This window comes from Schistocerca cancellata, chromosome 3, assembly GCF_023864275.1.
Source record: "Schistocerca cancellata isolate TAMUIC-IGC-003103 chromosome 3, iqSchCanc2.1, whole genome shotgun sequence".
NCBI classification, from domain to species: domain Eukaryota; kingdom Metazoa; phylum Arthropoda; class Insecta; order Orthoptera; family Acrididae; genus Schistocerca; species Schistocerca cancellata.
In genome coordinates, this window is record NC_064628.1 from 414,215,482 (window position 1) to 414,233,809 (window position 18,328).

Genomic DNA, 18,328 nt, shown 5'->3' on the forward strand with positions numbered 1-18,328 from the left:
GACTCTCACAATTAAAGCTTTCAGCCATTAAGGCCTTTGTCAACAAAAGACACACATACACACACACACACACACACACACACACACACATACACTATGTTGACAAAGGCCTTAATGGCCAAAAGCTTTAATTGTGAGAGTCTTTTTGTTGTGCTAATCTATGACTCAGCATCTCCGCTATACGATGAGTAGGAACTTTCCTTCTCATAATATTGTTACATGTAAAAGAGACAATGTTTTATATTTTATCATAGACCACTTTCTCAAAATCTGGGAGAAGTGAAGTGCGCTACTAACAACAGATGATTTTATTTATTTCCATTTTTATAGATGCATGTTACTATGTCCTTTTGTGTTAGGAATTATACCCAAAGTCATTGATTACAACAATATGTTAAGGGTATTCCTTTAACTATCACTGTTGAGATGAAGTTAATTCATACGAAGACTTCCAAGTCAGTAGTTAATTTTACAAAGTTTTATTGGAACTATCTCTGATTGCCTGATGAAGTGTAATAAATTCCCTGTTGTGGCATAGTGCACTATCAGAAACACTATCACATACGTAAGTTTCCTAGTTCATAAATGAAGCACAACACTCTAAAAGCTGTTGAGTCAAGCCTCTGCCAGGCACTTAACTGTGAGTTGCAGAGTAATCCTGTAGATGTAGATGAATTTATTTACATCTGGGGCCTGGGTCCTTTCCCACTTCTTATGTCTACAGTTCCTCTCCCTTTCCTTATAATTTACGTACAGAAATGTGATCCAATTTATATCTGTCTAGGTGCAACTGTTCAATTTCTGTGTACTCCAATGAATTTTTGTTGTGCATAGCATGTATGTAGAAATACCTACAGATTTTAAATTCCCCTTACTGAACTGGTTATATAATGGTAACTGTAAGCTTAAGATACTTTAGGAAAATGCTTGCACCTAGTACCACGTTGGAAAGCAAAAGAAATGAGTTTTGACTTCCTCTTCTGCACACTTTATGATTAAATTACTGAATATGTCATAGTTATTTGGTTTGGGAATATTGAGTTTGTTTGCCAGTTTATGAAAGTGGTATGCAGCTAAGAAATTATCACATTTATTGTCTGTTTTGCATGAGATGGTAGGGTTTGTGCAATTAATTTGCAATTCTTGAGTGGACTGGCTGATTAGCAAAGTTTACAAAATGTTATTTGGGTTATCACTGTTAATTTACACCCACTCAGATAGCCATGTGTATTAAAGCACCACTTTCAGGACATGGATGTACCAGCCTGGATTAGATCTGTCTGGCAGATTAAGAACAATGGTCAATGTGCAGCCAGGATGTGATTTTCTGGCACTTTCCCCCATCACACTAAGTTAAATTATTTGGAAAAGCATCTGGCAGCCCTTTAAATTAACCATGCCAAATCCATTCATAATCATGCTGATCCTGCCATGAAGCAGGGCAAAGCCACAAGAACAAGAATATGTTTGTAAATTCATCATAGTTATTTATTTCATTTTTAATTACATTTTCAGTTAACATGCAAATTTCTTTTTAAATTTGAGATATACTAATTATTTGTTTCCTGGAAATTTTAAAAAATGGTTCAAATGGCTCTGAGCACTATGGGACTTAACATCTGTGGTTATCAGTCCCCTAGAACTTAGGACTACTGAAACCTAACTAACCTAAGGACAACACACACATCCATGCCCAAGGCAGGATTCGAACCTGCGACTGTAGTGGTCACGCGGTTCCAGATTGAAGCGTCTAGAACCACATGGCCACACCGGCCGGCTGGAAATTTTAATCTGATATCTATGACCTTTCCTTTCAATCATGATGTATCTTTCCCTGTCATCATCACTTTGCTGAGATTTATTCTTTTAGGATAATTAGCAATGGGCTTGGCACCAAGTTTGTTTATTTGTGAAGTGTACCATATGTTAAGCTCAATTTGAAAGCTGTTGCAGCATTGGTGTTCCCAGGAGGGGGGTGGGGAAGGCGGGGGCAGTGGGGCACAAGACTTTCAAATTACCATTTTTGTTATGTAAATGTGTTGGCATGATTTGAGATGTCATCCAATAAGAACTAAATTTTAAAAATTACACAATAAACTTATTATATCTCAGGGAGTTGATGGTTATGCTCTCAGTTTATGAGTAAAATCTCCTTATCTAGGGGGGGGGGGGGCGCACTAGTGACCCTTCTTGCCCCTCCCCCCTCTCCCATCCGCCTCCATCATACTTTTATTTTCTTCCAGGAGATACTGGAACAGAGTTGCTATGTTGAAATTTACGGTCTTTTTACTGGTGTACTAGTCGTAGATTTGGTAATGAGCTCACCAGCTGTGCTTTATCTTTTCACTTATAACTTACAAGTATAGTATTAAACAAGACTCCTGGCACTTCTTACATATATAAAAATAGCGTATTTGCATGTCAACCTTTGTACTACAAGCTTGCAAAATGCTTTTCTGAGTTCTCAAAATATTTCTTCTCACTGTACTACTGTTTCTAGTTGAGTCGTCTCCTTCGTTGCAGAATAAAATGGGCATCTACCTTATCAAGAGGCGGGTGAAGGGGAGCGTAGAAAAAAGTTGGAAACTAGGAAACAGATGACAAAAGAAATGCCTACTTATTTTTAACACAAATGAATGGCTATTAAATGACTTCCTAATGAAAACTCCGGGAACGCGTCGTTAAATGGTTTTTGCGGTCAGCATCAGACTTTTACGAAGTAGAACAGACGTTCTCCAGTGACGTGCAAAACTAGTGACACTACCAGAGCTGAAAGGGAAACTATTACGGTATCCTACTTATATCACGCCTGCAGTTTCCATAATAGCACCTACCAGTGGGGCCTGCGTGTTCTGTAGGAGTAATAAGGTCTGGTTTTAGCTGTTGTCTGCGGAAATTTTTCAAGTAGGCATAGGCCTACCTACCGTGCCGGTAGTAAAAGTTGTTTGTCAGAATAGCTCTACGAAGGGACTGAAATAAGTGCCCTTACTGCGGGTTGACGTAGAAAAAACGTTACAGAACTATTAGACATAATTGGAAATATGGTCACTGCAAGTAGTTGTGACTTACCTTTTCGTACATCGTAAATAATATGCTGCTTCAACATCTTTGATGTTGCTGTCTCTATTAAGCTGAAAATAAATGTAATGTGATCAAGCCAGAATTTTGATAGAATTTGCGATTGCATGTTTTATTTCTAAATAAATATGAAGAATGCGTGAATATGTAGTACAACTGACGCTTATTCTTTTTTATGGATTGATGTTCATGCTTGTACTACCTGAAACACAAAGTGCCGTACCGAATTGTTGCCGTATTGTTAAGACAATCTGTAAGCCGTCTATTTCCCCGAGTTTTAAAAGCCGACTCGAGAAAAGATCCGTATCCACTCATTCACACTTCATCCTTGCTTTCTCGGGAGCGACTGTGAAAAGTCGGGTCTATTACTGGATTCACTTTACTTCACCATATTCATGATTGCGTTTAAAATGACTGTCACCTCTCTCCACAGTATTGTACGTTCTGCCAGAGTTACGAATGCGTAATGGGAAGTGAACGCCATCACCAGGAGTGCTTGACACTGGAAGAAACCATAAAAGCCAATTTTCTCCAAACACTTCCCTAAAATTTTTACTTCTGCCCAAGTTGAATCCGTCCCTATCAATTCCATGCAGAAACACTGGCGCTCTAAATGCTTCTAGAGTCGTCCTGTTGTCTAGGAGAAGAAAACAGTGGTAAAAAAATAACGGTGCTATGCTGATAAGAAACATAACAGATAACAGGAATAGGATATAAAGTTGCCACTTATTGTTCTGCGTCTGCTGTTTCCAAAACCTTATACAGTACATCAACGTTGAACTCCCAATGAAAACGCAGTACAACATAGCATATACCAGAAACAGCATGAAGAACTTGTAATTGTTAAAACCAACGCAATTGTTAACCCATGGACAGTGATGATCCATTTTGAGAATGCATTTCCCACAGGCACTGCAGTGATGTGCTCTGTCAGGTTTAATGTGCCGACATTTTTCGCAGTAACGAATATCCCCCGTTGCTGTTCGCGTTTTCACACCAATGTTTCGAACAATTTCTTCTAAGTGTTCATTCATGCATGCACCATTGTTGACATCGAGTTGGTTGGATGTTTCAGGCTGTGGAATTTGGAAATTATCCGGAATTTCTCCGGGGTGCGTGAAACTAGTTCTCCAGTACGCCACCAATACTAAAACAAAGAGAAAATGAAAAACGAACAGGTACACTATATTCTCGTATGTTGTATCCACACTGAAAACGCAAAATTCTACCACGTAAGCATAGTACGACCACAGCACTATGACGGCTACTACAAGGATAGGACACCACTTCGAAATACGCAAGCAGCTGTCAGCAAGTCTTTGACATGTTCCACAGCTGGTGTCCTCGGACATTATTTTAAGAAATGCTGGCTCAATGTGCCGTACATTGCGTTTAAAGGGATGGCGAAATCTCACACGCGAAGACAGATTGCCGTTGAGTGTCCAATAGCTGGCTGCCGTAAGCACAACACAATGTTGAGGTACGGTACCTGTATTTCATACTTTCATATTCACACTGCCACTTCCGTTAAAATCTTTGATAATGCTTCAAGGAGTTTACAACTAAAATCAATTTACAAACAGAAATTTAAATTTTCTTGTCTCAAATCTAGCTCCGAAAAACCGAATATGTTTTATGGTGGTATAAACGACTGCAGCACAGAACTAAACTTTGAGAGATAACAAACCTAAAGAATCAGAGACAGGATCATGGAAAGAATACATACACCAAGAATATCTATGAACTGAGCATAGTGTACTGTGCATGACAAAATGAGACTGTCAGACGACTTACGTGTAACTCTGTATGTTTACATTTTGCATTGAGACTGACACTTTAATACTGCACTTATTTGTCCTTTTTTTACACATTTATTTATTTGTAACAGCAGTAGTGAGCTCCATAGTTATTGTAGGTACAGACGCAAATCGAAATATGGTAAAGCTACTTTTCATAGTCCACAAACGCCTAATTTCAGTTATACCAGGAAATATGTGTTGAAAATATTGAGAAACGGTGTAGTAATGTAGGGTTAATACTTCTGACTGTATGGCCAGAATAGTGGAATTTCGATTGGCAGTAGGAAAATAACCAATTTGTGCTTTGCAATTGATATTATCCTCATTGCAGGAAGTGATGAGGAACTTCATGATCTGTTCTTCACAGCGATGACTTTTAATTTACATTAATATCTAGAGATAAACATGAAAAATCTAACTAAAAGTTATTAAGGGGAGCCGGAGGTGGTCAGATCCAAAAAATTACGATTTTTTTTTTTCGCTACCGAAAATTAATTGGAACATTCCTCTTTAATGTAAACTTTTGAATTATTGTTCTACTCGCCCTAGAAGTGGAGTTATTACCATTTTCCCCCACGCCTGCAGAGGAAATGGGCGGCCGCTGAATGCATCTAACACCCTCTCGTGACTTCCTGGCGAACTGCTTGGGATTTTCTTGGCCTGTTACGCATACAGCGCCTTATGTTACGCCTACAGAGAGTGTGCGAGGGTTGGCCAAATTGTTTTCTGTGACAAATGAAGCGCTAAGAGCGCGGAACATCATCTCTTTGCTGTTTACCGTTTCGAATTAGTTCAGTGTTGCGCCTGTTATTGGTAGTATTATATTTCTTGTGTAAAGCGTTGTTCTGGTTACGATGCCACGTTTTAGTAACCGTGTATATAAGAAGAGGAAGAACATAGGGAAAAGAAAATTAACACTAATACCAAGTTGCGATACTACAATTACCGAAACAGTGCGTTCTTCTGCTAAGCAAGACATGGCCAGCCATAGCCCTGTGACATCTTCTAGCAAGAAGCTGACTGGTGGAAGTGACAGATTTCGTGAATATGTTAGTGACAGTGATGATATTAACGAAGTACTGAATATTGGATTATTATCTTCTGTGCTGAAAGAAAGTGTTCTGTGCAAAATGTGTTCAAGTGTAGGAGTGGGACTAGAGATAACAAAGCACTTTGGTTTAGCTTGTGAGATGAAGGTAATCTGTGCACGTTGCAAGTATCAAGTGACTTTCTACAATTCACATGCCAGTCTCTTTGGTGAAAATGGACGATCTAGAGTGTTTGATGTGAATGTTCGACTTGTGTATGGTCTTCAATCCATTGGAAAAGGGTCTGCTGCTGGTAAACTGTTTTGTGGTATTATGAACTTGCCATCGCCTCCAAGCAAATTTGGGTACTACTGTGAACTGGTAGGATCCTCTGTTGAAGATATGGCTTTGAAAACCATGAAGGAAACAGTGGAGGAATCTGTAGAAATGAACGGTGGTTCTAGGGATTTGGTAGTGGCATTAGATGGTTCCTGGCAAAAGAGGGGTCATAAATCCATGAATGGGGTTGTAACTGCTACTTGTGGTGATAGTGCAAAAGTGATAGATGTTGCAATATTATCAAAACATTGCAGGTGCAAAAATAAAATCAAAGGAGAGCACAGTGGAACCTGTGAGGCAAATTTTAGTGGATCAAGTGGAGCAATGGAAGTTGATGGAGTGAAACAAATTTTTGAACGTTCAGTTCCCAGATACAGCGTTAGGTACAAATACTACCTTGGGGATGGTGACTCCAAAGGTTTCAAGACTATAGAGGAACTGAAACCATATGGAAATGAATTTGTAGTTGAAAAGTTGGAATGAATTGGGCATGTGCAAAAGCGTACGGGTGCACGGCTTTGAAGGCTCAAACAAACTTTGGGTTCAAGTAAGCTCAGTGATGGAAAGACAATAGGAGGGAGAGCCAGGCATACTGATGAGGTGACTGAACGTCTACAGAGATACTATGGGTATGCTATAAGGTAAAATACTAGTAATGTTAGTGACATGCGAAAAGCAGTGTGGGCATTGTTCCTTCATACTGCCTCTTCCAATGAATACCCTCAACACAGCCTGTGCCCAAAAGATTCCTGGTGCAAATGTAATGCAAAAAAGGACTATGATCACAAACATGGTTTGCCAGCAGCTGTGATAAATGCAATAAAACCAATTTTTCATGACTTAGCACAGCCATAATTGTTACACAAATGTCTACACGGAAAGACGCAGAATCCTAATGAGAGCGTAAACAATTTGATTTGGAAAGTGATTCCTAAAAGGGTGTTTGTAAGCATAAAAACACTGCACTTTGGCATTTATGATGCAATAGCAACATGCAACCAAGGGAACAGTGTGAAGTGTGAAGTTCTGAAGGCATTAGGATTTACAGCTGGGGTGAACACTGTACGAGCACTAAGAAATATTGACAGAGAAAGGATAAGAGGAGCAGAAAGAAGAGAGGCATATGAAGTATGATGGAACAACAGTCCAGAAAAGAAGAAAGAGGAGGAAGCTTTTGGTGGATGAAGAAGACCCTTGATAATCCATCCTATAGTGCAGGAATGTATTGAGAAACTTTGATAGCCATTTCCCGTAAATTAGAATTTTTCGAATATAAGGAACATTTTCTCAAAATCCACTCAAGCTAGAGAGATGAAATTTTTATACAGAACTCCTAGTGGTCAAACTTACATTGTAACACAGCCATTTGGCAATATGTTCAGTAGTTTCATTTCAGTTTAATTATAAAGCAATTATTTGTAAAAAAATTTGGGTCATTAATAAAAAAAATAATTGGAAGGAAACTAGGATAGATACTCCAAAATCCCTCTGTCATAACTGCAATACTAAACCACTCTATATGTAAAAAAAATTCAAATTTTTCTATTTGATAGTTTATTCATAAATGTTCCTCAAACTTAGTAATTTTAACATGGGCAGCATAGGCACCTCCGGCTCCCCTTAATCGCTAAGTATCAGATCAAATCCAACTTACAGGTTGCTTAAAGGATCTAGAGGTAGTCAATGACTGTAATGTTTGTGGAAGATGTTAAGCACACCATGGGCAGAAATATGAACCAATGCTTTCATTATAGCAGAACTTAGCTTCACAAGAGCCCTATCTTCCCATGTCAGTCAAAAATATTGCCAGTTCCTTGGGAACATTTTAGGAAGACAAGGTGATAACTTAGAAAAGACCATCTTGTAAGACTAAACCGAAAGCAGAAGACCACGAAGAAGAGCAGCAAGTAGATGGCTGGATCAACCGAAGAAGATTACTTGCCTACCTCTTCACATTATATTAAGAAGAGCTAACGTTCACTGTGGGTGCAGGTGTCCAGTTGGAGATTCCTTTACAGTACCTAAGAAACAAATGAAGACATGCACGGAGAAATAGGCTAACCCTCAAATGTAACAGCTTAGAGATAAATGTTGCCATCTGTTGCTGGGTACGGGATCTATCAAAATTGACATTGGTCTCATCCCTGATATTTAGGGGTGAGACCAATGTCAATTTTGATAGTTCCCATACCTGGCAACAGATGGCAACACTTATATCTAAGCTGTTACATTTGAGGGATAGCCCATTTTTCGGCGCACGTCTTCAGATGAAAAAATATGGCCACGACACTCAGCAATGTGTAAACCAACTAATGACGAGGTTGATGGCCGTATATTTGTGGAACAATTTCTCGATAAATTCAGTAATGTGGGACCTTACTGCCTGTCAATCCGTCGAGTTTATACACATTTCGAGCAATTTTCACTTGCTGATATAATTTGTGGGGATTATAGAGCACTGAATGACCGCACAATACCTGAAAGGTACCCGATACTTCTGCTCTGTGACTTCAACTGTGCATTGAGTGGCGCTTGTGTGTATAATGTACTAGATTGTGCTAAGGTCTATACACTGATCCCAGTGACCAACAAAGGTATACCAAAGACAGCCATAATTACGCCATTTGGCTTATTTGAAAGCAAATTTATGACTTTTTGTCTCCAGACTGCGAAGAAAATGTGGTAAAGGTTCATCAGTTCTGTGCTGCGAGGCCTGTCATTCTATTTCGCTTACCTTAACGACGTTTTGGTCTTTTCATCCTCACTAGAAAATGGTTCAAATGTCTCTGAGCACTACGGGACTTAACTGCTGTGGTCATCAGTCCCCTAGAACTTAGAACTACTTAAACCCAAGTAACCTAAGGACATCACACACATCCATGCCCGAGGCAGGATTTGAACCTGCGACCGTAGCGGTCACGCGGTTCCAGACTGTAGCGCCTAGAACCGCTCGGCCACTCCGGCCGGCTTCCTCGCTAGAAGAACGTGGCCAGCATCTCTTTGATGTATTTCAACATCCAAGTGAGTACGGAATTGTGCTGAACGTGGCGAAGTGTATCTTTGAACAGTCGCAAGTTGACTTCCGAGGCCACCGTCTTACTCCTTCAGGCTTGCTACCATTGCTGAACGAAATAGAGGCTATTCGCCAGCTGCCCCGGCTGGCCACATGCAAGGAATTAAGGCGCCACCTAGGCATACTGAACTTTTATTGGTTGCATCTGCCACATGCAGCTGAAGTTCAAGAGCCACTGACAGCCATGCTGGCAGACCCGAAGGCTAAAGGCAATTCAGCAATTACCTGGACAGACGATATGATGGCAGCATTTGAGAAAACAAAGCAAGTGATAGTGGATGCGGCACTGTTGGCAATCCTGAGCCGAATGGATGTGGTTGTAAAAAAAAATGGTTCAAATGGCTCGGAGCACTATGGGACTTAACATCTGAGGTCATCAGTACCCTAGACTTAGAACTACTTAAACCTAACTAACCTAAGGACAGCACACACATCCATGCCCGAGGCAGGATTGGAACCTGCGACTGTAGCAGTCGCGCGGTTCCAGACTGAAGCGCCTAGAACCGCTCGGCCATCACGGCCGGCTGATGTGGTTGTAGATGCGAGCCAGACAGTAATAGAATAGGCAGCAATAGAATGGGTTGATGAGGCCTGGCAGCCACTAGCATTCTTTTCTAAAAAGCTGACCACCTCGCAAGAGAAATGGAGCACACACAACCACAAACTGCTGGAAATATATGAGACTGCTAAATACTTTCATCCTCATGCCTTCACAATATTTACAGACCACAAGTCGCTGACATTCACCTTCTGGCAAAATAATCTGAACTGTTCACAGAGGCAACACAATAAACTGCTGTACCTTGCCCAATTTACCACAGACGTTTAACACATTTCTGGGATCGACAACATCATGTCGGACTGTCTCTCTTGTGTCAGCAACAGCTCTACACTGGACTACACTGTACTCACAGTAGCACAGAAGTCAGACCAAGGGCAGCAAGACCTGTTACAAGATGCACAGACTTCAGTGCAATTACAATCTGTAGACATTCCTGTCACCAGCACGCAACTGCATTGTGATGTGTCCACAGGCAAGCCACATCCATACCTGTCTATGAACTTCTGACGGCAAGCATTCGAAACGCTACACAGTCTGATCCACCCTGGTACGAGATCTACACTCGATCTGATTCTAGATCGCCTCATGTGGCCAGGAGCAAAGAGGGATTGTAGAGAGTGGATGAAGTGTTGCCTCCAGTGCCAAAACAGTAAAGTTGGCAGGCACCGTACATGCACAAGTGGGTAATTTCCATGATGTCACAGTGCAGATATCAGGACCTAATTCATTTACACTGTGGCTATAGTGGTGACACCGATGTGATCTGGTCATTCCTGCACACACGTAACACCAGTAATGAATGAATGAGAATCAAGTGGATGGTAACTTGACAGTATCTAGACTAGCTGTGAGGCTACTGCCGTTCTGGCCACAAAATCTGGCGCTGTGGTTTGTCCAGGTAGAAACAAATTTCATTTATCCAAGCGTTACCGCAGACACATCTAAATTTTCATTGGTGGTGAGCCAATTGGAGCAGCAATATGCGGCAGGAGAGGAAGATATCGTTGCACCACCTGAAGGGAATGCATACAAAAGGTTGAAAACGGAACTGATCCACCGTGTATCTGCATCGCAAGAAGAGTGCTTCCGTCAGTTACTAACTCAAGAAGATATTGGAGACCAAAGACCATCACAGTATCTGCAGCATTTAGAAGTAAAATTGATGCTAATACCGTACATGGTCATCTGCTATGTACGAGGCGTGTTTTTTTTAAGTAAGTACCGTTTTGAAATAAAAAAAAGACATGCTAAGATATCTCAATAATTTTATTTTTACATGAAAGCCTGTACGTTAATCTACTTTTCTACATAATTTCCGTCAATATTGAGGCACTTGTCATAACGTTGTACCAGTTTTTGAATACCCTTCTATAGAAGTCTGCCGCCTGACTTGTTAACCACTGCATCACCACTGTTTTGACTTCGTCATCGTCTTGAAGACGCTGACCACCCAGATGTTTCTTCAAGTGCAGGAACAAATGGTGGTCACTGGGAGGAAGATTGGGGCTGTACGGAGGATGATCTAGAGTTTCCCATCGAAAAGATGTGATGAGATCTTTGGTCTGATTCGCCACATGCGGACGGGTATTGTCTTGCAGCAAAACGATGCCCTTGCTCAACTTCCATGGACTGTTGCTTTGATTCTGGTGTGATGTAGGCCACCCATGCTTCATCGTCCGTAACTATTTGGCTTAAGAAATCATCACCGTCGTTGTGGTACCGCAAAAGGAAAGTCAATACACTGTCTAAACGTTTGGTTTCGTGCACATCTGTCAACAATTTCAGTACCCAACATGCGCACAGTTTTCGGTAATTGAAGTGCTCGTTCACAATGCCATACAAAACACTATGAGAAACACTAGGAAGGTCTGTTTTCTTTCACCTTATTGCCCACTTCCTGCTCCAAACTTTCATTAACGACTGAAGGACGCCCACTCCATTGTTCATCATGCACATTTGAGCGGCCATCTTTAAAAGCTCTCACCCACTTTCTTACCATTCTATCACTCATAATGTTTTCTCCATAAACTGCACAGATCTCACAATGAATATCGATCGCTTTTAGGCCTTTAGCACTAAGGAATCTTATAACAGCCCGTACTTCACAGTCGGCGGGACTCACGATTATCGGAGGCATTTTAAACATTCAGTACACAAAGTAAGCAAGGAAGAGTCAGACTGTCATGCCGTCAGTGCGTAGATTAAGGTACGGGCTATCATGTAAAAATAGAATTATTGAGATATCTTAGCCCATCCTTTTTTAGTTTCAAAACGGTACTTATTTCAAAAACACGCCTCGTACAATCTGGAGCACTCGCTTACCTCCATCTATCAAGACGATTATCGCGAAGCAATGGGAGATGTCGTTAGACACAGTGGCAGAATTGGCTGACGAGGTGCTGGATGCAGTCTCACCCATGCCTGTTACTGTATCAGCCGCACTGTGCGTGAGTGCAGCCACCACAGTAGCGCAAGCTGAATACGATGCATTTGCGGAGAAGGTCGATCAACTGGTTCAACAGAGTAGCCAGCTGGTAGTGTGTTGCAGCGTCGGAGATCACAGCCGGCCAAGATAAAGGAGACACTCCCGCAGCAGGGCCTCATTCCTCTCGCCTGCACCATCACCTGATGCACAGAAAGACGTGTGCTGGGTGCCTATTCTGTATCTTTCCGCTATTGTGCCGATCATTTCGGTACTCAAGAGCACCGAATGGTCTAGTGCTCAAATTAAAGCCCCTGCGTTATTCAGTATGCATTTCGGAAGGGATGCCGTTCGGGTCTAGAGAAACAAAGCGCTGTTGTCGGTTCGCGTCGCACAAGCCAATCAAAAGCAAGCGGCCACAGATCCGCGTATGCGCACTGCAGCGCGCACAGCGCCACCAACACAAAGCGGCTAGCAGACGACACAGGCGCGCTATTCTTCAAAGTACCGAAAAGATAGCATATTTGACTGTATTCTGCAGATTGTCGGAAATGCTGCATTATGTCATCTTATTCTCATTCACACTGACATCGTGTTTTGGATTTTACGTTTCGGAACTGAGTTGGGAATAGTGTGTAGTACCACATTGCTCTAATACATCTATAAAAACACCCGAAAAATTGATTCTGAGAGTTTCAAAGAATAAGAAGATAAACAGAATGTGGTTATAACTCGCTCCTAGAGATCCAAATGATTAAGTAGCCCACTTCCCTACATGATACGTCAATGATTTGGGTCTCAAAAACAAAATTGAAAAAACGTGTTTTCGAGGGCTCCTGCAGTTCGTCGAAGTTTATAACACGTATCTCATGATTGAAAATGTTTCGTATATGGTGCTACTGTCTACAAATATTACAGCGGAGATCTTTCATCTCAGTCTACTGTTGTTGAGGTTTCGATCACAGATAAATACTTGTGACAAGCAAGAATATGAAAATGAGTGCTGCTAGTTACATTCCCAGTAATTTAAGTTGTGCTCTTAGATTCCTGTCTAACCTCATACTCGGAAATCGCTACATATTCGGAAAAAATGGTGAATTATTTATGACCAGAAAAACTATAAAGGTCACTGTCAGTTGTTTCACTCACAGCAACTTCATCTCGAGCATTTTCATATTTCGTTTTTTTAAACGCACGGGAATCACGAAATCATTATTGAGGAAGCGCGCTCTTACATGTAAGTAATAACGAATATTGCAGAAAAATCTTAACTTACACCAATAACAATGTCTCAGAACGTGTTGCATATATGAAGAGGACAAAAAAAATTTTTTTTGCACCCATCCGTGCGCGAACCCTTGTTTTGTATAGCACTCCCACGCGCTAACCACTTTGCAATGCTAAACAACAGCTACGCATTGCTCAATTCTTGTACTATTGGGGAGAGGAACGTAGGCTGACTTCGTTGCCAAACGATTCTGCGTAAGTCAGAAATGCGTAATAGGTTGGAAGGTTTCCAAATCAGACTTCACATAATTGCTTTCCATTGTTACTTGAAGGTTGTAAACACGTTTTGGTAATTACTAACTAAACCATTTTTGGGAAAAAGTACACAAAGTCACTAGTAACGTCAGTTCACACTCATGTAATATACGTAAGCAGAGCCGATGTCTTGATATTTCCTGATCTTCAAACTCTTATTTGCATTAAAATAACACGTATTTTTAGAGAATATTGATCGAAAACGTTTTCTTTTTGGTTGTAATCATTCACTGTAACAACCTAACCTAACCATATTTCTAACTAAGGAAAATAGTCTATTATGCACTCACTTTCCAACCGGATGCGTCCTCTGGTGATTCTTGAGTAACATAATCACTAAATCCAAAGCTAAAACCGCTAAATATGTTTAAAATAACAAATTATAAGTGTACATAAACCACAGCTCACCGATTGACAGGGACACAGCGAAATCCAAAACCTCTCGGTACAATTGTCGTAAAATCGGTGGGAGGACCGTTCGGTAACAGGTCTCAGAATCTTACTGAATAGGATATTTCGCTACAGAACCGAAAATGACGTCAGTACCGAGGAAAACCTACTACACCGATCGGTATGAACGATACAGAATAGGGCCCCTGGTACCACCAGCATTTTGGGGAACGTGTGTAATGCTGTGCCAAACCGTGCGCTTTCCCAAATGCCAGCAGCAGTTGAACAAAGGTGCTTCGCCTGATTACTGGCCAACATCACAGTACCTGTCCATCAGCGATCGACACACCGGGTATAAGAACTTGAGTGATACTCGCTCCAACTTATGTCTTTACCCACGTATGACGCTACATCAGTGCCGACCACGTATGTCGTTTTGCCTGGCGACGGCAAATAACCCGCCTACTGCAACGTATGGCTTGCACAGAATAGAGATGTATCTTGGCCTCCACTGCACGTTCCTTTGGAATTTCAGGGTGGCGGATGCGGCAGAGCCAATATTAGGACGGATTTCTTGGTGTTCTATAACCTTTTTCCAGATATGACCAACACCCACCTTGTGAACCAGATCGCACGGTTGACGGCCACAGGTTTCCAGCGCCAGACATCCGCCCAATCTGCCCAGCTGATTACTGCCACTGACAATCAGTATGTCGCACTATTGAAAGACTTTCCAGCGTTAACCACGGCGCCAGGCATACCGAAGGACGTCGGGCACAACACTGTGCACTATATCAAGACGTCTAAGGGGCCGCCGATCTCCTGCCGACCACGACGACTGGCGTCGAACCATTTGAAGATAGCCGAGGCCGAGTGAAATGTAAATGTTCCAAGATGGTCAGATATCCACGTAAAGCCGTTTTTCTTTTTTCTCAGGTGACATAGCGCACAACTCGTTACCCACTACACGTTCATTTGTGTACAAGTAAACAGAAAAAAATCACTCCGTATATAGGCTACAAGTGGCCCATCGGTACCATCCGACCGCCGCGTCATCCGCAGTGGAGGACGCGGATAGGAGGGGCGTGGGGTCAGCACGCCGCACTCCCGGCCGTTAAGATGGTATTCTTGACCGAAGCCGCTACTATTCGGTCGAGTAGCTCCTCAATTGGCACCACGAGGCTGAGTGCACCCCGAAAAATGGCAACAGCACATGGCGGCCTGGATGGTGACCCATGCAAGTGCCGGCCACTCCCGACAGCGCGTAACTTCGGTGATCTCACGGGAACCGTTGTAACCACTGCGGCAAGGCCGTTGCCACAAGTAAATAGAAAGTTAAACTGAAACAATGGGCGTCCCACTAAAAGCTTGCGTAGTTTAATTTAATTGTTGCCAATAGTGGGGAATAACCGAGGGTGCGGGAGGAGGAGCATTGACTGTGTCTGCCTGTTCCTGTTCCTCTTATGTAATGACGTCGCTAGGCAGTGGCCTCTGGGTTAGCGACTGCACGCAGTTCTAGCTCATGGTCAATCTGTGAGAAATCAAAACTAGATCCAGCTAGAGACCACCCATCAAAATTTTTGAAATATGGTAAACATAGAGCGAAAATATGCATCGCGACTAGTTTTTAGTTAAAATATGCAGTAACCGATGAAAAGGAACCAAAGATGCAAATGAATATGCAACATGTAAATGCTTATAATACGGTCTCTACTTGTCATCCAACTTTAAAAAAAGCTATCAGGTGGAAAAGATTGACTTTTTGCACGTCTTAAAGTCTGCTATTTTCACTCGATATGAGACAATTTCTTTTTGTTATTTGTCACAGTTGCTGCGCTGCGTGAAATTACGTAAACCGCTGCACAAAATTTTCAAGAGTTTGCAGTGGTAAACTTTGCATGTTGTTAATTGTAGCCCTTAAACTGCCATGTAATAAATGTAGTAGATAAGATATCGAAATTTTGTTTAAAATTGAGAGCAGAGCAATAGCTAGTTTCGTTCTCGAGTTATTGATTTTTATATCCGTTGGATAGTCATGCACAGTGGGCTCAGTTCCCTCCATGCTGACTTGCTGAGTGCTATGACGTACTTATCGTCCGATTTTAAGAAAACTATTGGGTGAGAAAATTAATTTTTCACATCTTACAGTCTGATACCTTCACTCGATAAGGGAGTAAATATGCTGCCGTTATTTGTCGTAGGTACCATGCTGCATTAAATTAAGTAAAGCACTGCACGAAATTTTCAAGGGTTTGCGGAGGTAAAAACGCATTGCGTAAACTTTGCATATATGGTTGCTTTCAGCTCATATGTAGTCGTGTGTTAAATGTAGATAAGACATCGAAATTTTATTTAGAACTGAGAGCAGAGCGATAGCTCACTTCGTTCTTGAGTTATCGGTTTTTATATCTGGTGAACGGCACACATGTACTTATTTCCGTCCCGATTTATTTTTGCCTGAACTGTTAACCATTTCTTTTCTGAGGAAGGTTCATCAGTTATGAGGAATGGCTACATTTCTCTTGTTGAGCGGTTTAATTTTGCTTTTTTCTGCCAAAACACATTATAAATTGCACAAACTCGCCTTGCAATTGCTATGCGACAGAATCTTGAAACTTAAGTCTTTTATTAAACGAGCAATATGCGGTCAGTGTGGTCAATACCTTACGTAAAACCTCACTGTGTCGGTTTGCTGTAGTATAAGATAAGGAATTTCCTCTTTATTTTTATACTAGCAAATTCTCCTCCTTATAGCTGTCGAAGAGTCTTAAAAAAATTGCAGTAGTGGATGGAAAAAAATAAAATAAAAACCGTAGCTTCTGCTATACCGTCGTGGATAAAGAAGTTCCGTATGTTAACCATGTAGCAAAACACGCTCTTTTTGGCGTGATCATCACCTGCCAAAATCTCGTTTCGGTATCTCGAACGGTTTACGAGATACAACGTACGTTATAAATATTTCATTCTCATGTGGCTACAGTCGGAGGCGTGATTTCTCCAGTTTGGAGACAGGTAGAGAACTTCTGCTAAGGCTAATTCAGTATTTTGCTTTGCTTAAATTTCATTCTCAGCAACATATGATGTAATACGAACCAAATGCAAAATCATAGCGACGCATATTTATCATTGCAAACTTATTCGAATTTCGCGCCGCGCCTTACTTCAGTGAGAACAGCACAATAAGTACGACCATTATCGAAATTTTGGGAACCTGTCCATGAGGATGACATATAGAGCTATAAGTAACGTAATGGTTTTTTTTTTTTTTTTTTTTTTTTTTGCCGATTAGTTTTTGTAAAATCGTTTGAGATCATGTCAGCACAGCGCGTCGCCTCATTAGATAACAAGGTGATATTTTCCGCGCTGGGTTAAGCCGCGTCGAACTGGGACCCAATGCGCAGATAGTCCGCTTTTTCTCTGTGCGCATCTTGACAAGACGGCCATCAAAGTACCACAGGCGGCGTGACGTTTGGCATAACAGATACATAGTAGGTACGTTGCATATGTGCGACTCCACGTCAGTAGAAGTAACGTGGCACCTTGTCATTCTCGCATCACGAAAGTGTTCTGACTTTAGTCAATTTGGTTACTGTTTTATGGAACGGAAGTAAAGCTACATCTGTTCCTGTTGTTAGTTTCTCAGTACAACTTTTACTGGTTGTGTTAAATACTTCCCCTCTAAGCAGTTTTTCTCTTTACATATTGAAGAAACTATTAGATAACAAAGTTTTACTCTTCTGCACCTTGTAGTAGACTGATACCACAGCTTGATAATGAATTGACTTTTCTTTCTTTCATTTCTTTTGCTTGTGCCTTTTCCCGCAATGACGCAGGGTCGGCATGCTTAATCGGCTGTGGCAAGGTTAATTGAAGAGGCGGCCAGATAGATGCCCTTCCTGCCGCCACCCCATACCCCCCCCCCCCCGAGACGGAATTAGTGTACCCCAACTGTCCGTGTCTAGTGTAAGCCATGGAATAGTGCGAAGGTGTTCAGATGTCTGCGAGCCGTGTAACTGAGGCAGGACGTGGGGATCAGCCGGTATTCACCTAGAGGGATGTGGAAAACCGCCTAAAACCACATCCAGGCTCGCCGGC

At 41.6% G+C, this 18,328-nt stretch overlaps 1 protein-coding gene across 1 annotated transcript in view; it reads right to left on the minus strand.

The window, feature by feature from the left end:
• Positions 1-3,452: 3,452 nt before the first annotated feature.
• Positions 3,453-18,328, minus strand: part of LOC126176346 (solute carrier family 22 member 7-like) — a 127,491-nt gene continuing 112,615 nt past the window's right edge. Inside the window, exon 10 of the mRNA XM_049923498.1 lies at positions 3,453-4,225. Coding sequence (XP_049779455.1) covers positions 3,453-4,225 — 773 coding nt within the window. The remainder of the gene's footprint in view (positions 4,226-18,328) is intronic.